At 38.9% G+C, this 23700-nt stretch overlaps 1 protein-coding gene across 1 annotated transcript in view; it reads right to left on the bottom strand.

The window, feature by feature from the left end:
* LOC137326845 (proto-oncogene tyrosine-protein kinase ROS-like) overlaps window positions 1-23700 on the bottom strand; it is a 170356-nt gene that overhangs the window by 89717 nt on the left and 56939 nt on the right. The window contains exons 15-27 of the mRNA XM_067992225.1: window positions 22655-22759; window positions 14392-14570; window positions 12051-12068; window positions 9316-9507; window positions 9124-9224; window positions 8080-8285; window positions 6221-6387; window positions 4829-4958; window positions 3778-4034; window positions 2800-2863; window positions 1983-2182; window positions 1668-1870; window positions 1265-1560 (exon numbers count right to left, since the gene is read on the bottom strand). Coding sequence (XP_067848326.1) covers window positions 1265-1560; window positions 1668-1870; window positions 1983-2182; window positions 2800-2863; window positions 3778-4034; window positions 4829-4958; window positions 6221-6387; window positions 8080-8285; window positions 9124-9224; window positions 9316-9507; window positions 12051-12068; window positions 14392-14570; window positions 22655-22759 — 2118 coding nt within the window. The remainder of the gene's footprint in view (window positions 1-1264; window positions 1561-1667; window positions 1871-1982; window positions 2183-2799; window positions 2864-3777; window positions 4035-4828; window positions 4959-6220; window positions 6388-8079; window positions 8286-9123; window positions 9225-9315; window positions 9508-12050; window positions 12069-14391; window positions 14571-22654; window positions 22760-23700) is intronic.

Below are 23700 nucleotides of genomic sequence, written 5' to 3'. Positions count from 1 at the left end.
TCACTCCACTGTAATTTTTGGAAGTTATATGCTTGAAAATGTTCTGATATTAGAATGTGACTTTCCTTTGGTTTTGTGCCACACACATTTGATGGCTGACATGGTATGCCATCACATTATATCACCTTCATCCCCACTTTTCTTCCTTCTTCACCTATGGTTCTACAGATGCTCGTAGCCCTCTAGTACTTCATGTAAGCAGCCATTAATGATTTGCTGGTGTTGGCAGGTTATTTGCTGAGCCTGCCACGTCCTCATCTGATGTCCACACAAAAGCACTTTCCAGCACAAACCAATGGATAGAGATCAAGAGTGAGTGTCCTGGCTAATTTTCCCCCTATCCCATTTTCCATTCAGATCACTAATCTCTACCTCATTCATCATAATTTCCTGCAATAAAGTGAATTTATTCTTAAGCTTGTGGTGAGCTGTAAGAAATATGAAAAACTGATGAAACAGGGTTGAATTTATCAGGTGTAAAACGAGTGGAAAAACTCACCAAAACCAGGCCGGGATCTGCATCTGCATTTTGAGGGACACCATTTTGGATCAGACAACTTTTAGTCACCCAGGGCGCTTGCTTAAAACAGACATTAGGCCCCTTAGATATGGTAATTAGGAGCCTAATGCCTGTTTCAGGACCCCGATGCTAAATTGGGCCAAAATTGCATGCACCAAGCATGTTCCGCTCAGTGACCTAACCACCGGTCCTTAAGGGGACCATTGGAGGCCAACGAAGAAGTAAGTTTTCCAGTTTCCATTTACCCTGATGTGGAGCCAGGAGGAGCAGGATTGTTCTTTCTGGCTCTACAGCAATACTGCAGGCCGCTGTTGGCCTGCGCTTGCCCCCTCCCATTCCCATCGCCCAACCCCTGCTAGGACCTACCTTTGGACCGATGCTGCATCCGAGCTGGCCTATTTTTCTAAGTGCTGGACCAGCAAGCTGCATCGGGAAGCCCGACTGACATCCACAGCTCACTAAATTATGGAGATGAGGCCCGAGGCGCAATTTGGGACGAGCTTTGGGCCCCCGTCTTCAGATGCCTATTTTCAACACGCCACCGATTTCGCACCGGTTCCACACGAAGAACCAATTTCTCCCCCAGAGTATAAAACAGGTTTCCCCATTTTATACTTGCACTGCTTTTTCACTCATTATTAACTAGAGGCAAATATACCTAAAGAAGTGAAAATCTTTTCAGTTTTGTGGGAAAGCTTTTAGGGTTTATTTGAGATAAAAGAATAAAAATGTTATGATATATACCTGTAGCTCCCATGGAATCAATTTTCTTCCAGCAAATGCAGCCATACAAATCAGAGACCCAGACTTCATGATCATAGGTAGTGAAGAAAAGTCTCTCAGGCTTGGAGTCTGTAGTATCAACAGCTAAGTTTCCATCTAACTGAAGCTTGGCTGCTGTGCAGTTGCAATCGGTTGCTTCAGGAACAGAGCGTTCAATTTCCAAATGAGGGGCAATCAGAGTTCTAAGTGATCTATCAATTAAACTGTAGGACACTAAAATTATATTTCCAGACAATGACTGAGTCCAAAACAGGATGCTGATAGGAGGGGGAAGGGAAAAAGAGAGAAATAATTTTATTTAATCAGTCCAAAAATAATTTATTCCAATTACCATATATGTAGTCTTTAGATCCAGTATAAATACCTTTTCTGTGGATATATCCCTATTGAGTAAATATTTTGGCTGCTGGACACTAATTTCTCTAGCTTTGTTCCTTGCAGTTCAAGATCCAATACACAGATTGAGCTGTTTGCATCTTCCTGTTTATCCAACACCACATAAAGTTTTTGCCCAATCCAGTCAACAGTCATTCCTTTGGGAGCACTGCACAAAATACTCTCAATAAGCTGATGATAGAATTCAAGAAATATATATTTTTTTAATTAGTTGATTATGTAGCTTGAAATGCATGATGCCAGTCAGATCCCACTAGGAGAATATTGAACAGAAAAACCATACCTGAGTTTTGTGTTTACCATCCAAAGCTGTACTCATAATCAGGTTTTCTGTCAAATAATAGATCCTCTGTGCTTGTATTATGTAACCCATGTGAGTAACAGCAGAAACTGGCATTTTCTGTATGGTTTTCCCAGTGTCCATATCCAAAAGAGTGACCAGTTTGTCCTTTATGACCAATAGATATGGCACTGAGCCTGTAACTGTTTACAGGATTATTAGTTATGGTTTATTTCAATACTTCAGGCCATTGAACAGAATGCAACTAAGATAATATTTTAAAAGGCGATTACAGTAGTGAAAACTCATCAGCCAACAGACCAACTCAATTGTTGTTTCTTCTTCTTCACCATCTCCCCTAGAAAATTTGACGGCCATTTCAACAGCCCAAATTTCTCTCCTTTAATACTTAGACATTAAACAATTCTGTCTGAAGATTCTGTATTAGCTAAATATTGATAATATATTTCATTTTACCTCCCAGTATATAGTGCAAAGACTTTGCCAACTAAGTTACTTTGATATAAACTGTGACAGTGAATAAATACACTTCATAGAACAGGGTCAATGAATGGGATAACATTTGGACTCTCAATAAAAACACCTAACATATACTTAAGTTTAGCAAGTCAACTTAAACAAGTCAAATACTCAACCCATTAATCAAGCCATTTACCTCTAAGATTTCTGCAATGTCCATTATTTCAAAGTTGAATTTAAGAGCTCCAATGGCCTGATTTAGACCCAAAGGATTAATACCGAAGAGTTTTTAAACAATTAATCAAATTACTGAGATTTCTATTCCCATGTGTTGACTGACCTGTTGCATTTCCCATTCTAATATGTGTCCTGCTACCTGATCCAGCATTTGTAAAACCTTCCACCTAGAAAAGTAACAACATGTTACAAAGAAGTTAAATTTTAATAAAGTAATTCAAAACACAGAGTTGCACTTGGCTTAAAAAATCCAACTAATCTTTCTGTTACAGGAAGGTATATTTCTTCAAAGTACCCCTTTTATAGAGAAAAATATATATTCAGGAGAATTTTTATTGAAGTGAGGATACTATAGCTGAGGAATGAAACACTTCCCATTTCAGACACCCAGTTAGAACATGAAGCACTCCCATATGTAAAGGACATCCAGCTGCAGAGTAAATCTCCCTCAACACAGCCCCAACATCCCTCAGTTCCAACTTCAGAAGGGCATCCCTACTGCAAAGTGTTAGTTTTTTCCATTTACCACACCATCCTGTGCCACATTAGACAATGCCTACTAGAAACTAAACTGAGACTGCAAAACTCATTTTACAAAGGCCAGCCAACAAACAGAAGAATTTGAAACTAGACCCAGAGGTCAAAAGCTAGTATCTAACCCACTGTGCCAGCCAATTCCCATTGCTGTTGCTGAGTGCTCTGCGCATTAAAGGATAGAACTTCCAATCAACAAAGTTCACATAATAAACATTTTACGCACTTTTACAATGTTCCAATTGGGCACTATTGTTATACAAGCATTAACTTGTTTAATACGACGGTGTAAAAATAACACTTGCAGGAATATAGTATGGGTGCGTTAAACTTGCATGAATTTCATCGTTTGGAAGTACTTAAATGAAGGTTGTTTGCATCAAAAAGCTTTTGATTCTACAACGTCAACATTACAATTTGTTATGCACCAAAGGTATAAGCAGTCTTTAGAGACACCGATAATGAGAAGATACTGAGAACTAATTTCAGAAACAAGAATCCACAGAGAACCATTACTTGAATGAGTATACAATTAGGTGACACATACCTGAACACAATAGGTTTTCTCTGGGTCAGCATCAGTAATCTTGAAGGTTGTGATATCAGCAGTCACATTCATCAGTGTGTCACCCTGGAGAGTACCTGAGCAGTTTTCCGTGGTGTAATACACAGTGTAACCCCGGAGAATGCCATTAGGATGGGCTGGCACATTCCACCTAAATTCCACATCCATATTCACTGTATCTGCCAGGATGTTCTTCCTCAAATTCACAAAAACCCTTGGATTTTCAGGAGCAGATGGTGCTGAAAAGACCATGTTAACCCAACTAAATACTGAATATTCTTTGCATTTAGAAACAAAGTAATAAGAATTTCTATAATATCTGCAAAAGTGATTATTCTAACAATTCTTGCATTCATTAAAAAGCAGAATTACAGAAAGATACCAAACCACAGGATGGTTCTTAATTTTATTCAGAGAAAAATATAAATAATAAACCAATTACTTATTTGTTTTAATGTAGGCATTGTCTTTATAAGAATTGATTAGCTCTTTTTATTTAAAAAAAGTACATTATGTATTAATTAAACTCATTTCTATTTATATTTCCCCCTTTAAAAAAAGTTTGCTAATTTCTGCTGCTTCCTAATGCAGCTTTGGCAGAGATTTTTCTGGAACAATCATCACTGACACTGTATAACTGTCTTATAAGGAATACCTAAATAAGGCCACGACATCTTAGAATTTAATTATCATTTAATGATGACTCATATCTGGTTAGCTAATTAAAGATTATAGGATTTTTAAACATCTATATCAGCAGCTTGAAAACAGATAAAAAGAAAATAAATGTAGACCAGGGCATTCCCACACTATCTAGGGTCGGATTTAGTGTCACATACAAAAGTTAACCTATCCTCTGTGTCATCAAGCCTTACAAGATAATGTAGGTATTGTGTCTCTCCAAAATTACAGACCTGTTAATATGTGGGAATACACTTTCAATTTATTTAAGTTAAATAAAATGTAATATATGAAATGAATTATTCCAACAACTAGCTGAATCAGTCTGGTACTGCATATTAAGCTACTATACCAGCTTCCGGAGAACAGAGGTAGACTTGTGTCTCTGTTGCAGATCCCCAGTAAGTATATGGTTTCACTGCGACATCAAACTCCGTAAAAGGCTTCAGTCCACTCACACAATAATGAGCAGTGCTGAGGTCCTAAAAGATAACATATACTTGTTTCAATTTTGTACAACCGATGCATTCCTTTAAATTTGCAAATTATATTTATATGGCGCTTTTAATGTAGCAAAATATCCCAAGATGTTTCACAGTTAGGGGACAGATCCAGGAGGAGGAGGAGGGAAATTAGGATGGAATGCCAAAAGTGCAATCTATTAGGATTTAAGAAGGCTTTTAAAGGCAAAGGAAGATGTAGAATGGCAGAGGTGTTTAGGGATAGACTGTGTGACCGAATGGCTAAAGGTTCTGCCAATTGATGGGAGGGTTTGGGTGGAACCACAGAGTTGATCAGAATGTGAATGTTTTGTGGCATTAGCAGCACCATATTAATACAAATAAATCAGAGTAGGGGATTAGGATTGAAAAGGGTTGCAGAAGTAGGGAGCAACATGTCTGGTAGATTAAGATTTTGAAGTCAATGTACTGGGTGACTGGAAGCCAAGGCAGATCAGCGAGAATGGGGCAACAAATTAATGTGACTTGTGCAGGATAGGATAAGTATGGTGCAGTTCTGGATGAGTTGGAGTTTCTGCAGGATGGAGATCAGGTCGTCAAAAAGGATGATTTTGGAAAGGTAACAAAGGCAAGAACGAGGGTTTCATTGGCAACCAGGACAGAGGCAGCCAGCATCACAGTGGTAGAAGTAGGTAGGATTGGCAATTGACTGGATGTGGGGTTTGAAGCTCAGCTCAGGGTCAAACTGGAGACAGTGATTGTCCACTATTGGGTAGAGGGATAGGATCAGGGGCTAAAGAACTGAGGTTTCTGGAGGAACCAAACAGAGGGAATTGGTTTGGGGCTATGGCATTGAGTTTTTGGCAGGTCTTGAACAGAATGGCTTTAGGTCCTGCCAATGTTGAGCTGCAAAACATTCTTGTTCATTCACAACTTTATGTCAGACAACATAGCAAACAGTCATGGAAGCATGGGCAGCAGAGAACACATAAAGATGGATATCTTTAGCATATATTTGAAAGCTGACTGCCATACTTGAAGATAATGTCAACAAGAAGCACCAATTGCTAAACTGTACTTAGTAAAAATTGCAAGGACTTTCTCATTTTCAAAATCAAATACTGTTGTTTAATATCCATATAGTGTATAACTTAGGCAGATCATTTACATCAATGTTTCAGACAACAATACTGATACATAACACAGTGCAGGGAACATGTTCATAGCAACAAAAAAACAATTTAGTTAATGTATAACTAAAATCTATATAAAAAGCAAAATACCTCAACTTTCGAAAGAGCTTGTGATTCAAACCGATAATATAGTATACCATAGTTCACATTTCTTGCACTATCCCACTGAATACAGAATCTGGAGGAATTTCCTTGTATCTTAAATGAAAATGCTGGTACTGGATTAGGAATTACAACTGGGAAATTAGAGAAACCATCTAAATGGAAAGTAATACATAAATAAATGCAAATATAATTACTTAACAAATCTGTTTGCACCGTAAGAAACACTTAATAATATGAAGATTTGATACAGAAGTAGACAATTGATCTGGTACTTAAAGTAATATCAAAGACTTTACAACTTCTTCAGAAGTTTTTGGGCAACTTAATTTTTACCAGTGTGACTCATGTCATGCACTGAAATCATAAGCCATCGTATTCCAAAGCTTGTAATGGGCTCTCATTTCCATGCAGCCTCTTTCAGATGGAAGTGCAATTGAATGAGGTTCAGACTCTTTTATATCAATAGCATGTTTCTCCACATTCAGCCTATAGGAGATCTGCTTGGTTGCATGGCGAGAAGTTCCTCATTTTCCGCACCCCGCACCCTCCCGCCAATTTCTTCAAGGAGACACTGAGCAAACATCCTAGAGAATGGATAGCAATTAAGTGATTTGATGAGAGTAAGGTTTTTTTTAAGACTTTTTTGGTGGAATTAAATGATTACTAAAGAATGTAATCTATGGAGATTTGTGTGCCTGACATCAATTAAATTTTCTGTTAATAAATCTAGGTTACCCAGGCTCTCCACCTAACTCTAGGTATGAAAAAACAGGAATGTGGTGGAAGCAAATGCTGTGGAGCACATAAAATGATTAAGTACTTTGTGCTAAAAGTACTTCCTATCTATAATCTATTTCTCTTGTAAATATAAGAGCCATTAATTGTTTACATTCTATTTAAGCAACCAAATTCCCTACACTGAAGATACCGGCCCGCAGTGAGTGTCTGTTTAGTGTGTTCATGTTATTTATCAAAGACACAGACAGAAGGTGGCAGGTTTCAGCAAGTTAATGAGGCTGCATGGGCTAGGAATGCAAAACATTACATTTCCTCCACCCTAACCCAGGGACACAGAAGCTGATTTTGGCAGCCTTACTGCCAAGTAATTCAAACTAGCCAACTTAGCACAGAGCAGGGATCAAACCAGAGATGTTCTAGTCTGTATGCCCTAGCTGCTCACTGGATAAACTCACTCAGCCATCAGAAAAGCTTAATATTAGGACTTGTGAAGCATATTCCAAACTCAAACGTTGAATAAACTTAAATTGTCACCCCTAGCATGCAGCGGAATTAGGCCAACAGAGAAAGTATACGTAAGAGCAGAACAAGGAGGTAGCCCATAGCCAGAATAGAGTAAGCAATGCCACGAAACACTGAAGTGAAGCCAGGGAAGAAAAATGAATTCAAGGCCAAATGAAGCAAAATGACAGGAAAGGAACAAATTGGGAAAGCCAGAAATTACAAGAAATATGCAGCCAATTCAGAATGAGCCATATCTCCTAATTAAGACAGCCAGTGCATAACAAAGGGGAATTGGTACACATGTACTACAAAGCAAATGGTCACTTTTTTTCCAGAACTTAAGCACAAAATAAATAACATATCTAAACTGCAACATAATGTGAACCTATTAATATCTATTCAATTCATCTCAAGAAAATCGACACTTAGACCACCATGTTAACAACAACTAGTCTACAAACCCAGACATATATCTAATAACTTTATTATTCCCTTACAGGAGCCTCACTAATAAGGGAAATAAGGCATTTTAACATGTGCCTTGAACAACTTTTATTAATTTACATATGCAGCACAATCTATCAAATGTGTATTGGACTAACCTGGTAGTGGTTTCTGATGTACTACAGTAAATGCTGTAAAGGGCATCCCACTAGAGATATGAACAGATTGGTTTGTGCCCAGTTCTACAATCTGCAAATCCCCTTCTTCATTAATCCAAACCAATCTGCCAAAGAAGTACTGAAGCATATGTTGTGAAGTTTTCAAAGAATCAGAAGATAAGATCCTTTTAATTGTGCGTCTGTTCCTGTGCCACGAGAAAACAAAGCAGCGTGTCTTCAGAACAAATTTCAGTGAAAAGTTACAACCCATTCTTTAGCATGTTAAAAATAGAATGTAAAACAATGTTATTAATGCAACATAATCAGATCAATGTATTGATCCTCCTAGTAATCAACATTCTGCATTTAAATAACAATTACATTTACACGGGTAAGGGATACACTGAGATTAGAGACAGTCATGCCCCGCTCTTGGCCTCCAGAATTCTAAATTTGAATTTAATTCAAAGCAAAGTAACTGACAGCATTAAAGTGACACCTTCATCATGAATTTCTCACTTTAAAACTGCTTGCTTGCATGGCATCATCCAAGATATTTTGAACAGTTTCAAAACAGTAGTCTTTGCACCGAAATGTTTTTCTTTTTCCTTACCAATTTCAAAGCTGACACTTCAGTGCAGTACTGAGATGGGTGCTGCACTGTTGGAGGTGCCATCTTTCAGAGGAGGCGTTAAACTGAGGCCCCATCTGCCCTCTCAGGTGGACATAAAAGATGCCAAGGCACTATTCGAAGAGCAGGGGAGTTCTTCTTGTGTCCTAGTCAATATTTATCCCTCAACTAACATCACTAAAACAGATGTTCTGGTCATTATCATATTGCTGTTTGTGGGACCTTGCTGTGCGCAAATTGGCTGCCACTTTTCCAACAAGTGATTACACTTCAAAAAAGTACTTCATTGGCTGTGAAGTGCTTTGGGTCGTCCTGAGGTCAGGAAAGGTACTATATAAATGCAAGTATTCTTTTTTTCTTCAAAGTGCAGTGTGAGACTTGTTCTAATTGTCTGTTTCCATTTATTCACTTACCCTTTCCTGATAAGCTGAGCCTGATTTATTTCAAGTCTGGTATTATCCTGAGTAAGCCAATACAAAGCTCCAAGGTCAAAATCCAGAGTCAATCCTGAAATCTAAAAGCTAAATATTTAGAACAGAAATAATTTATACTCAAAACTTAATTTGTGGTTAAACTCTGCTAATAGGGTCTGAAATCTCGTTCACCTGTTTACCAGAGAAATTAGGCAGTTCTTCAAACAAGCCTGGTTGGTCACCATTTATCCGAGCATATTCTACACTCTGTGCTGTTGTCCAATACATGTAGCCCCGAAGTGGATCTAGCTGGAGATCTTGGATTTTTCCTGCAACATCCCTGACTTTTGTATGTAACTCTGCATCCAAAGGCATGCGAAATATCTAACAGTTGATGAAACATATTGATAAGTTAGAAATAAAATAGATTGTATCAAAGTCATAAACCATATAAACTGCTGACAATTAAATACAATTCTGACAGCCAACATAATATTCCTGGTGTCAATTGTATTCCCTGAACCTGGTTGTGACTGTTACCAATTTCAATGATATAACTAAGTTGAACAATTCTTCCCTTTTCCCTCCTCTCCAAAAAAATCTCTGCCTCTGCTCTGAATGGTCCCTTCTGTGGAAAGTATGTGGTCAAATACAGTTTATTCAACAATTACACCAGCACCAGAGCAGGCACAATCTGAGGACATCAGTACCGTGGCTTCAAGTAACCACACTGACATTCCTTGTGGCCTAGAGACATGTGAAAGTGTTCAAAACTTCACTTCTGAAACAAACCAGACCTGTAATTGCACATACTACAGTCAGAGGACATCCTGCAGTCGGATGAGAATTTGAAAGTTAATGATATTCTCTTGCCCCACAAAACCATACCGCCTCCAAGGCTCCCCCCTTCCCCACCCCCGAACCTATTCCTTATTCTGGTTTCTCCATCTCTCTCTCCTCGTGCCCTCTCCGAGCTTATCTCATATCCATGAGACCCACCTCTATCTCTCTTGAACCCATTCCCACTAAACAGCTGACCACCCAACTTCCTTTCCTGACCCCCATGCTAGATTACATTGTAAATGGTTCAGTCTCCTCAGTTACTGTCTCCTCCCTTTCAAACTGCCATCATCAACCCTCCTCAAAAATCCAACCGTCGACTCCGCTGTCCTTGCAAACTACAACCCCATCTCAAACTCCTTTTCCTGTCTGTGTTGTTGGACTACTTGTCCAACATTCAGTCCTGGATGAGCAGCAATTTCTGAACTATTTCAAGCTAATGGGGGAGATTTTCTTAGGTTTGCACCAAAATGCTCTGGATTTCCTAGACAAAACAAATACTGGAAAATTGGATGGGATGAAGAGCGCTTATAAAGGAACCTTCCCAATTTTCCTCCCTGCAGGATAACAAACGCCATTTAAAGGGTACAAGTTAAATAATTCTTCTATCCCTGGAAAATATAATTCCATAACACTGAACTCTCCAATTTTGCACTTTTGATTATTTTGAAGAAGTTAAACTTTGGGAACACCAAAGCCATCGTCTTCAGTTCTTGCCACTAATGTTGTATCCTCGCCTCAGATTCCCTTCTCATCCCCGGTCACTGCCTCAGGATGAACCAGACTGTTCAAAATCTCAATGTCCTATTCAACCCCAAGATGAGTTTCTGACCCCATATCCTCTTCATCATAAAAACTGCCTACTTCCACCTCCATAACTTCACCTGCCTCAGCCCATTTGCTGCTAAAACCCTTGACCACGCTTTTGTCACCTCCAGACTTGACGAATCCAATCCTCTCATGGCCCGTCTCCCATCTTCCACTCTCCACAAATTTCAGCTCATCTAAAACTCTACTGTACATATTCTATCCCACACCCATTCACCCATCACCCCTATGTTCACTGACCTACATTAGCTCTCAGTCCCCTAATGCCTCAAATTTATAATTCTCATCCCCATGTTTAAATCCTTTCATGGCATCACCCATCCTTTTCTCTGTAACCTTCTCCAATCCAACAACCCTCTGAGAACTCGGTGTTCCTCCAACTTTGGCCTCTTGGGCATCCTCCACTCCCTTCAGCCCACTGCTGGTGGCCATGCCTTCAGCCGTCTGGGCTCCATGCTTCGTAATTCCCTCTTTAAACCTCTCCACCTCCCATTCTTGCTTTAAGACCATCCTTAAAACTCACCTCTTTGGCTAAGCTTTAGTCACCCTTAATATCTCCTTTTTTGTCTGATCATGCTTCTGTGAAGCACTTTGGGATGTTTTTCAACATTGAAGGCTATATAAATGCAAGTTGTTATGATTGTCTGGAAGCTTATACTGTACCTCTCTTGCTAAGGGTCTTCCATTAGGAACATGGCAGTGTAAATGGACCATCACACACAAAAATAAAAGTGAGCATTTTCTTTTTAAAAAATGTGATTGTCAGAATTGCTGCAGGTAAAAACATTCTAGAGGGCTACAACACAAACACAATCATTGGCAGAAATTGTTTTCTGAGTGATACATTGGTACCAAAAATGGAAGGAGAAGCTGCAATCTATGGCATTTACCTTGCCTATTAGTATTAAAACTAAAGAAACCTTTCGTATTGCTTCAGTCAAGTTCTTCTGAAGGGTAACTGACCTTTTATGTACTTTTCTCATATTTATGTTTATATATCATAGATAGTATTTGCCAAACTATTGTGCTTCATAAGTATTTAACTTTAAATAAATTAGTTATTGTAGTCAGTAAAACCCCACCTGAATAATATCCATCATTCTAAAGTGAAAGTGATAATGTTGCACCAGATAATGTTAAATCCAGTAAACAGATTACTGAAAGTAAAGTAATTGTTAATCATTAGGGTATGTACCTCTGTTAAGTTCTAATGATTAAAAAGGTACAGTTTCCAGATCATACTGAACAGGTGCACTTACGGAACCACTATGAAACCGCTAAGAGAAAACAATTCTACAAAAATCCAAAATTTAACACTAAAACTCACCCAAAAAAATGTAAATCCAAAAAAATCCTCTCTCGATACTTAGGACTTAAAGACTATTCCACATCATCTACATGAATGGATCATAATTAAAATATAATAGAATGATTTATTTTTATACATTAGTTTTACATTTGCTGATAAATCTTAGATGCCACTTGAAAATTTACTTAAAATTTAACCTGAGTAACGAGGATTTAAAAGAGTAAATCAGAAATATAATGAAATTCCTTTGGGGCGGGTGGTAAAAGATGCAATTATGTGAATTAGGCAAATGATCTAATACTTGTGCTTTGAGTTTTAATAATTGTAACTTTTAAAAAGGCACTTTGCTCAGAGCTGTAATTTTCAGTTTTTAAGTGCTGACATATCTGCAATTACTACTCAAATTCTGAATGTTCTCTTGACAAAGTGAGCTTTTTAAAATTACAGGGCACTGTAATTTTTTAATTTGTGGTTTCAATGTACAAGCATCTTGTAGCTATTTTATTTGAAGTAATGTTGTATTGTGCTCATTTCTATTTGAAAGATTTAAATATACTCATTTTAATAGAGGATATTTAGTTAATTTCTTTTTTAAGTATTTCATTTTAGAAGTGTTTAGCAGTGTGCCCTTCAAATGAGGGCAGTACTGCCCTGAGCTAAAGTTACCTTGGGTAAATAACAGTGTCAAACACAATGAAAAGTCTATTGGGTTTGACACTGATTATACATAATTCGGAAAATGGGGCTCAGGTCTTGGTTTTGGTATTGTATAGTGAGTCCTACAACCAAAGCAAATCCAAGAGAAAGAACAAAGGACTGTTTTTTTTTGGAAGAGAATGGTTATGGGAAAGCACTTAATTAAAATGCAAATATGTTTTTGTTATTGGCAACATAAATACTGGTAGTAAATTCCACTGGTACACTAATTAGCATGTATCACAAAATTATAAAATGTAGGTTTGAGATTACACTTCTCCATATGATTTCTTGACTGTAGCTTTATTATCAGGCATACCTATCAAATATCCCAGATCATCCAAGACATCCAAATTACAGCAGCAAGAATTGAGATTGGGCCACTTGCACACACTATGCCTGTAATTCTTCATTTGGAAGCAGAAGTTGTTTTTCTACTTCTTTCATTTGCCAGTGAAATGGTGGAAGAGTGCTATACAGGGCAGGGTATCCCAGCATTCACAGAACAGATGAATGAGTTTGATTGGAACTCTAGGTGTATGGTACACATTCACTTCATAGTATCACAGTAGGTACTGCACAGGAGGAGGCCATTTAGCCCATCGTGCCTGTGCCGGCTCTTTGAAAGAGCTACCCAATAAGTCCCATTTCCCTGCTCTTTCTACATAGCCCTGTAAATTTTTCCCTTCAAGTATTTATCCAATGCCCTTTTGAAAGTTACTATTAAATCTGCTTCTACCACCCTTTCAGGCAGTGCATTGCAGATCATTACAACTCACTTGGTAAAAAAAAAATGTTTCCTCATGTTATGTTTCCTTACCTTATGTTATGAAATGAAAGAACTTGCATTCATATAGTGCGTTTAATGACCTCAGGACATCCCAAAGCACTTCACAGCCAATGAAGTACTTTTGAAGTTTAATCACTTGTAATGCAGGGAAGGTTGAATAACCCTATCTCCATATTATTGGGGGCAATTTTAATCCTACCTGCCTGGTTTCTACCAGGCAAGTGGGCAGTTAACATTACCTACATTATTTACCTGCTGGAAAGCCACCAAAAACCCACCGACCGCGATTTGTGTTAGTCAGGCTTCTGGATAGGCGGCTAAGCTGCCTGACCACAGCCGGTGGGGTCCTTCTTTAAATATGCAGATCGGGGTCCGATGCTGTCATCAGGCTCCGACTGTGATTTTAACTTGGGCCTGATGGGGAAGTCACCACGGCTTACCGCCAAGCTGAAGAGAGTCAGAACCTGCCAGGAAGATGAAGAGGCCCAAATGGTACACTAATGCACTGCATAACAAAGTTATGAAATTTAGGTTTGAGTTTTTAATGCTCCTCTGGGCCCCACAAGGAAGGTTGTGGCCTCCCCTGCCCTGGACAGTAACTAACTTTAAGTGACAGCCACACCAAATTAAATTGCAATTAATTTGAGACAAGATCTAAAACAATATAGTTTGTTCACCATAAAAGGTAACATTATTACATCACATCACAAATTCCAAATCAAAGGTGATTGCAGCTTTAATGAACAATGGACCACCTTCTAATAATTTAAAAACTCAAGAGAAACACAACTGTTATGTTACATACATTATTTTTCTCACTGTCAGCCCAGTACAAGGTGTTACTTATCCAGTCAACAGCTATTGCTCCCACATTCTGCAAGCCTTGTATTACTTCTGTCTCGCTGTCAGAATCAACGAAGGATGTAACATGAGCAAAACCACTGGAATTTGTCCAGTAGAGGGAACTATTAAACCAGTCTAAATCTATAAAAGAAAAAAAAATATTTTTTTTAATGGCAGCTGTGAAATGACAAAATGATTCTGTCAAATCACAAAATATGGTTGGATAAGAAGACCATCTATAAAATACCACCATCCTTATCTGTTAACAAAAGGGGTGAAATTTGGGCCACAGACTTCTCCATGAACACCAATAGTGTCATATGAAATGTGTATTTCTACAGTGTGGGTTTCATCCTGGTACATGTTGTTTAATCTACCACCAGAAAACCTGACATGTATGAACCCGGTATTTTTTGAGCTCAAGTCTCCATGATTCAAAGATTGAATGTTCTTGCATTCCAGCTACTGGACCGCCCCAACATGTGCAAAGGATAAAATTCAACACGCCTCTTTAAGATGCAGTAACTATCAAAGGGTTATCTGATATTCTCCATTGATATTTGTGTGGCTAAAAGTAGCAAAACTGCAAGGAGTGCAAGAGAGGAGATTACTGCAATATAAAAAGCCAACAAGTTCCTTTTACTATAGAGCATAACGTCAAAAGGTTTGTATAACAAAAACTATGACTTGGGAAAAACAAGCATGTGAAGTGACAGTATGGTGTGGGGCTCCTCATTCTTATCCAGCAACCTGTTCAAAGAACTCGGGGTCAAAAACACCCAATAGTGTTGAATTCAGCAGGAACTAGGCCATAAAAGAAAATGGTATAAAAAGATACGTTTCACTCAGTAGGAACTTCTGCCTACCTTCAAGATCAGGTAACGTGAATGCTATCGGATCTGCCATAGGTATCTTTTTGGGTTCGGTAGTGTTAATCACTCCCATAAGTAGCCTGAACATCCTACCTTTATGGGAGTTTGCTCAAACTGCCCTATATCTACTTGTGCGATAGCATAACCCAGGAGCGTAACAATAGTTTTCCCTTGTGATATGAACTGAATATTTGTGCTTTCCACACCAATAATTCTTCAATCCCTCCAATGGCAAGTCAGAGAAAATACTTGAGATGAGTCCTCATACGATTCAACATTGCTTTATTTCGCAGCAAGGTGAACATACAGAAAGACAGTATGCATATGGCAATGGACTCACTTCATTCAAATAACACACATAATGGTATAAAATAAAGAACATCATGCTGCCCCACATCAATGGATCATCTCTCTTGACTTAAATAGGATGTCTTCTAACTGTTCCTCTATCATTTATGACTTGCTGAGCCTGGCTAAAGCTATCTTTTTAAAAACCTGACTCCCAACCTGGGGCTCTTTAGTCACCTCTTTCTTGTCCCCACATGATGTTAAGGCTTGGATTGAAATTCTTCCCCCTGTTGGCTAGAGAGCCAGTATTCAAACCTATTACTGTGCCCCCCCCCCCCCTTTGAAACCAGCTTAATGTGAAGGGGCATTCCAATCCCTTGTGGCGTGACTGTTTGCTGGGAGTGAGAATCCCTACGTGGTCAGTTTTCGGTAAAATATTAAAATGCCTACGTGGCAAAGAAGCAGAATGCAAAATGGTTAGAAAGGGTTAATTAGTTAGTAACTGAGATTGATACAAGTGGCCTGGCCCTCCTGCTGGGCCATATGTTTGCTTAGTCAGCAGGCCTGCATTGTCTTATCAATGATAGGTCTTTGATGTGAGTCAAGGACTGGTCTGAATGTCTCCATGTTTATGGCAGATCAATATAGGGAACGAGCTTAGCCAAAGTTGAAAGACATTCCAGGTTGGGAGATAAGGAACAGAAGGAACAGGGAAGAACATTCTAAGTTGGAAAGTGAGGAAGTTATCCCCTTTGATGTCTAACAGCAGCATGATCAGCACATGGACGATTTATGATTGGCCGGAAATAATGTAACCTCGCATGGCAACCTGTGCCCGGCTTATGATTGGTGTTGACCCTCGTTAAGTATGTTCCAACCCTATTGATTTGTATAAAAACGTGTGGATTTCTGTATGTTGTTGTTCTTGCTCTGCCAGCATAGAGGGACTCTATCAGGAGTCCAAATCAATGCTGCAGACTAAGAACCCTGCTATTAAAGATGTGTTGGACTTTAAAATGTATTCGACTTCAGTTATTACTGAACCAGACTGAGGGGAAAGAATGAGGATCGTCATTTGGTGGCAGCGGTGGGATCTTAACGGTCGTTCACCGAGAGTTCGCGGAGTAAGAGGCGGATTGTCTCAGACACGGAGGAAGGAAATGGCGCCCCGATGTAAGTAGTCTTAATTTACTATGTCGGTTTTCCTCCAATCCGTCAGTCTGACGATGAATCGTCCAATCGCTAACACTCGTGTGCGTCCTTACAAGATTCAGGTCAGTCTGGCGAATACACAGAAATAGCAGGTAGGTCAGTGGTCGAATACCACTGAGGGAATAACTTGTAAGCGGTAGGTCAGTGGTTAATATCACTGAGGGTAGTCAGGGTTTAAGTTCCTGATGATTGGCTATAAACAGGAACTATTGATAAAACTTAGATGCCGAAAAAAAGGCTCAGGAATTAATTTGGAAAAATAACAGAGGTACCTCAGCCAAAGAACTAATTGCTTTATGGAGACAGTACTGTAAAAAAAATGGATAGAATTAAGTGACTAGACAAACGTTTAAAAGACAGAGACCCGAAAAAGAAAGGTTGTGTTGTTTAAGTGTACTGTCCCTTTAAAAAGCCTGTCTTGATCAGTGTTTTTTTTGTCGGTGTTGTGGGCCACGCCCCCTTCTTACTGTGTCTTGTGTGTTTTCTTCCTTTGTGTAATGTATCTGTCTTGTCGTGTGTTTAATTCTGATACTGCCGAATTAAAATTGGAGTTATTGAGGTTAAGTGACCTATTAAATTCTGGTTCTTATAAAGTGTGGGCATGTTAAATTCCAGACATGGGATCTTCAAAAAATTGGCATTTTGAATGTTTATTTTGTGATTGGCTGTGGTTTAAAAAGAGGTTAAAAATTAACGGGATACATTAAAAAAACTATCTGGTATCACTGTGATAGGAAAAGTCGGAAAGCTGGAACAGCTCGGAGCGTTGATTATAATCACATCCATTAAAAGTATGTGAAAAAATAGTGTGCAAAAATATAGTATAAAGCAATCCACAAATGTGAGAAGTAAAAAATCAGTCAAACCTGTGTGAAGTGAAATTTTGAAGGTGGGAACTTAAAGTAAAAAGGGAGAAGGATCAAATTACTCCTACCACAAGAGCAAGTTAATATTAACCCCTTCCATCCCAAGAAGCCAGACTGTCATGCCAAGAGCAGTTCAAACAGATAGAAATGACCCAGTCGGTTGAGAACTGTCTGAGGCTAACCATTACACAGGTGAACATGAGGTAATAATTGGTATAGGTTATATTAGTAAAATTGTCCCAATCACTCGGAAATGCCAAAGGCTACAATTGACTGAGATATAAGTTTTCATGCTACAGTGAAAAATTGATAAGAAAGGAATGTAAAACAAATCATATGAAAAGGAAGCATAGGTTAGACAATTGGAAGTCCATTACTTGAGCTATGTACTGACACAGGGTACTAAACGCCTATCAGTTTTACCCTGCCACAGTATGATAAGGAAGTTTTGACAAGTTCTGGGGCTGTTCAATTTTATTTGACATTAATAGTAGAATACAAGATCTGACCAAAGAGGGGAGACCTTCCCTGACAAATTATATAACTCGCATTGAGACTGCTAAGAAAACTCAACAATTAGATCAACACCTCCTAACTCAAGTGTTAAAACAAAGAGCGACATGGAATGGAGGTGGACATCGTAAAAAGAGATAGGCAAATATGGGGACGTAAAGATCTGTGATAAGTGATATAGCAACTGCCTTTGCCTCCGTTGTTAACACCATTGATTTGACAACATTAGATCAAAAGGTCAGAGATTTAGGGTCTCGCATTAAAGATATATTAAAAGATAAATGAAAATACAGATAAGGAATTGTCTGAGGATCAAATGCTGACCATATATTTGCAAAGGATAGCTACAGTGCTAGAAACACATGCCCAAACCATTAATAAATTAATAAAAGAGGAATATAACGTATCTTAGCAGGCGGCTGCTAATGATATCTGCTTAATGTGGTTACATCTTGAAAACACAGAGATTAGGACTTGGAGTTAGAAATTCCAGTCTGCAGCCCTGCGTACATCTGTATGTGGAAGAGACAGTGTTTATTTCAGACAGGCTGCGTGCTTCAGAGAGAGGGAGAGAGTGGAAATAGGCAAATTCTCTCTCCTGTTTTGTTTTCTAAATTTGTTTCGGGTATAGGGATTATTCCTTTGGATAAATAAATAATAAATGAAGATTTGACAAATTAATCACTTGGGCTCTCAAGAAGAGCCGCAATGGATTTTCTGTGTTTCTTTTAAAACAGGTGACCCTGGGTTTTTTTTTGGGACCACGTGAGTGTTGATGGTGCAGGATTACCAAGAGTAGTTACAAAGTTACGGTGCAACCTTTGCTGGAGAAATTTGGTGCAGGAAACGATCCAGTGGTGTTAAAGATTTAAGACTTTAGCTGCAGACATCAGCGGATACCAAATGTCACAGCGTGGTGATATCAACCTGATTCTCTTCTTTTGAAAACATTTTGATCTGTTTTGTTTTAACCTATTTGTTGTCTTCCGAGACAGAATGCTCGAGGTGGGGAGATATGGGAATTTCTCTAAAGTCATTGAATTGGGCATGATAAAAAAATCAATCTGGCATAAATATACAATCTAGTGGAAGTCAGGAAAGTGTAGTTGAGAATAGTAAATTGATAGCTTTCTCGTGGAGATATTTGTGTCCTTGCCTATAATGAATAATGAGAAAACTACACTCGAAAGCCTGGCCACTACCCTGACATCGGGACCATGCAGGGGGAGATAAGCACTCGAGACACCCCTGATCTTTTTGATAAGATAACCTGAAAACCTAAGAGTGGCTACAGTGGACATAAAAGATACAAATGTATGTTGCCATCATCTGAAAAGAATATCAGGATGAAGAACATGATTACAAAGGCCTATGGCCTGGTGAGCTATTGCAACCACTCTTTAAACAAACCAGTTGCTTTTACAGGACTGAATCCTACAGGACATATGATGTGTGCCATGGAAAATGTTCGGAAATACCATGAGGAAGAAGAGACTGGCCAGCAGAAAGTTAATATCCAAGAACACTAAGCTCATTCCTATGAGATGCTGCTAGTATGCGGAGATACATGAAGAAGATACAGTGAAGAATGAGTCTCAGACAGGCTCAGTTACTTGACAACAGCACAACAGGAAAATGGTTAATGTGGTCCAGGCGAGTGAGAAATCCTTTTAAATAAGGCACTGACACATGGTCCATAGAGAAACCAACTAATTAATGAAACAGTCAGGAAACACTGGTATCAATCAAAAGGACTGAAATTAAAGTAAAGAGGGACACAGTAATTTGGATTTCCAAAATTCAGGGTTAGGTTCCCGTCAGTTAACAATAAAATTGGGAGAAACAATATTTAGAAGATATCCACACGATGGATACAAAATTACAAGATTATGAGGGGCCCAGATAGAGTAGACAGGAAGTACCTGTTTCCCCTAGCAGAGGGTTCAAGAACTAGAGGACGTAGATTTAAGCTGATTGGCTGGAACAAAATTAAAGGGATGTGTTACTAGACATGCTGTCACTGTGTGTCCACATAGTGTTGGACACAGCCCAGAAGCACAGTGTGGGTTTAATAATACCGGTACCAATCAGGATATTAACTGTACCATGGAGGCCCTAGAGGTGGATCTAAAACCCACTTAAGTGGCATATGCCGGAGAGGGCGAATACTGTGTTACAACTAATTTGAAAATGTTTAAATATGCCAATCTAACTTGTGATATTTTAAGTCCAGAATTCTACTCCATTTCTGAAGTCCTGGTTCGGATTGGACCCGAGGAACTGGTCGAGATACATCAGCATAACCTCACCACCTTACAAGTTTCTGAGAATGTCAGAAAGGACTTCAAAGCATATCAGGACACATTTGGGTATCTGACACCCCTGTTGTCTAAATACTTGGAAGCATTGCGAATGGAGATACGCCTCTCCCAGAAGGTTTATTATAACCTACAACAGGACAATAACAACATTAAGCATGACATTGACCAAATTAAAGTCACCACCTGGTGAAATGACCTCTGGAATTTGGGACTGAATATACAGATCCATCTTTGGATTAGATTAATTTCATATGTATTAGTCGTAGTGCAGTTTGTTGTAATGTGCTTCTTGATTTTCATTGCATGTAATAAATGTAAGCAGAGGATGAAGGGTTTGGCAAAGATAGTAAAACAGAGCCTGGGTGAGAATGTCCCCATTGTCTCTGTGGTTTCAACTAAGAACACATCTTAATGGTACTGGGAGTAGCACCCGCTGGGGTAAGGTGCATGTAAAAGGGAAGACAATTATAGTTTGATAGGATTATCAGATGCTCTGCCTCTCTTCCACCCGGACTGGTGGCCAACACGAAGGGAACCTGGTTAAGATGAGGTACAGCATCTAATGGGATATTGTAGGGAGAATTTGGATTAAGGGATATAATGGGGAGGGCACCAATTCACAGGTGTAAAATGGTCTGAAAGGTACCATTCAGTCTAGTTCGGCTGGAAACAAAATATAAAGCACCATAGGATATTTGACTATGTTAGCCTTTTCAAACTAACATGAATAGGTTTAGCTGACCAAGGACATTCGCAACTTACTTGAGAGATGTTTAGAAGGAGTCTGTTCCTGAGAACAGATAAGAGTACAAAGGCGTATTGATGAAACATGTCTGTGTTCTATTGGGACTTCTCTAGTTCAAGGGCTAGTCATATTCATTGTTATAATTCTTATAGTTTATTGCTTACTTAAATGTTGCTGCGCTGCAGAACCTGCAGAACCAGTGAGCACCGTAATAATTGGTTATCATAAAATGATAAAAGGGGGGAATGAGAATCCCTACGTGGTCAGTTTTCGGTAAAATATTAAAATGCCTATGTGGCAAAGAAGCAGAATGCAAAATGGTTAGAAAGGGTTAATTAGTTAGTAACTGAGATTGATACAAGTGGCCTGGCCCTCCTGCTGGGCCATATGTTTGCTTAGTCAGCAGGCCTGCATTGTCTTATCAATGATAGGTCTTTGATGTGAGTCAAGGACTGGTCTGAATGTCTCCATGTTTATGGCAGATCAATATAGGGAACGAGCTTAGCCAAAGTTGAAAGACATTCCAGGTTGGGAGATAAGGAACAGAAGGAACAGGGAAGAACATTCTAAGTTGGAAAGTGAGGAAGTTATCCCCTTTGATGTCTAACAGCAGCATGATCAGCACATGGACGATTTATGATTGGCCGGAAATAATGTAACCTCGCATGGCAACCTGTGCCCGGCTTATGATTGGTGTTGACCCTCGTTAAGTATGTTCCAACCCTATTGATTTGTATAAAAACGTGTGGATTTCTGTATGTTGTTGTTCTTGCTCTGCCAGCATAGAGGGACTCTATCAGGAGTCCAAATCAATGCTGCAGACTAAGAACCCTGCTATTAAAGATGTGTTGGACTTTAAAATGTATTCGACTTCAGTTATTACTGAACCAGACTGAGGGGAAAGAATGAGGATCGTCAGGAGCCTCTGGGTAATAGTATCAATGTCTGACTCTAATATACATTCTCCAAACACCTGCAGCCTATCTTTTTAAACAAGTTCAAATCCACTTTGTTTTAAATCCAACACTTACACACAAAACTTTGCTGTGGAAAAATGATTTTCAAAAATCCCAAAATGTGACACATTGATTAGAACTATTTTAATTGTATACATCTCTTCATATAAAGGGGAATAGTCTTAAATTGAATAAAGAGGAAACATAAAAGAATTGTGGGGTTATCAGTAAATGCTTTAAATATGTTCATCACAATAGAATTCTATGCAGGAAAATTGTTGCAGTGTTCAGATTGACTCTTCTGCCAAAAACACCTTAAGAAATTAATTATATTATTACTGCAGTGGTCAGTAGTTTACAATGTCTGAATTAAATATATTTTTGTATGTTATTTTAATTCAGAGCTGTACAGTGAAGTTAATACACTGAAATATATAACGTAGTTACCGTACCTATTGCGTTTTTCACACTTGGAAGCATATTTTCATTCTCAAATTTATCCAAGAATACTTTCCAGGTCCCCAGTTCATTCCCTGCTAGAACATAGGGATTAACACCTTCAAAAAAAAACAGAACAAAATGCATTAACTGCCAAATGCACATCTCCAAGTAAACAGATACTAAACTGCATCAAAGACCAGTTTACGTATGCAAAAATAGCAAGTTTAGTTAAAAGTTGAAATAACCAGATATTCTTACCTATCTATGACAGATAAAATATACTATGGCTAACATAAACTTATTAGGGACGATTTTAACCCTGCCCGCCCAGCGACAACGGTGTAGGCGGGCGGTTAAAATCGCTGTTGAGTACATACCGCTCCATTACCGCCTGCCACCATTTTAATCATGCAGTTTTTTTTTTCTAAGTCGGCCAAGGTGCCCACGATAGGCAGGTGGGGACATCATGAATATATGCAAATCGTGATCCTATGACATAATTAGGACCCCAAAGCTATTTTAACGCAAAATCACAATAGTCCCAACCCGCCAGTAAAACCTAGCAGGATTGGTCTCTCAGAGCCACTGAAGCAGTATTTAAAGGAGTGCTCAGCTGCACGTAATTGGATCACAGGATCTATGTGTCATTGTGCTGTTTGGATTGCCAGGAGAGTTTCCAGCATTCAGATCGTTTCTTTGTGATATTTTTTGCCTGTCTTACCCTCAATATCTGCTTATCATGGATGCCATTATTGCTGGTTTCATTTGGATGAAAGAATAATTGGAGGAAGAGGAACAGCAGCTGCCGCCTCAACAACCAGCATGAGCAGCAGCTGGGCCTATTAGAAGGCAGGTGAGTGGGGGGGGGCTTCTTGTAGGAGGCCAACCCAGCGCACACGGTGTACAGACCAAGAGTCAATATCTTCATCTGTACAATATCGCCCAAAGTCAAAATTACCTCCTCCCCCAAGTCTCTAGAGTGGGTTTGAACCCATGACTTTCTGACTTAGAAGCAAGAGTGCTACCACTCAGCCAAGGCTGACATAAGACATAAAAG

Source organism: Heptranchias perlo, chromosome 11, assembly GCF_035084215.1.
Source record: "Heptranchias perlo isolate sHepPer1 chromosome 11, sHepPer1.hap1, whole genome shotgun sequence".
NCBI classification, from domain to species: domain Eukaryota; kingdom Metazoa; phylum Chordata; class Chondrichthyes; order Hexanchiformes; family Hexanchidae; genus Heptranchias; species Heptranchias perlo.
This window is presented reverse-complemented; position numbering and strand designations above follow the sequence as displayed.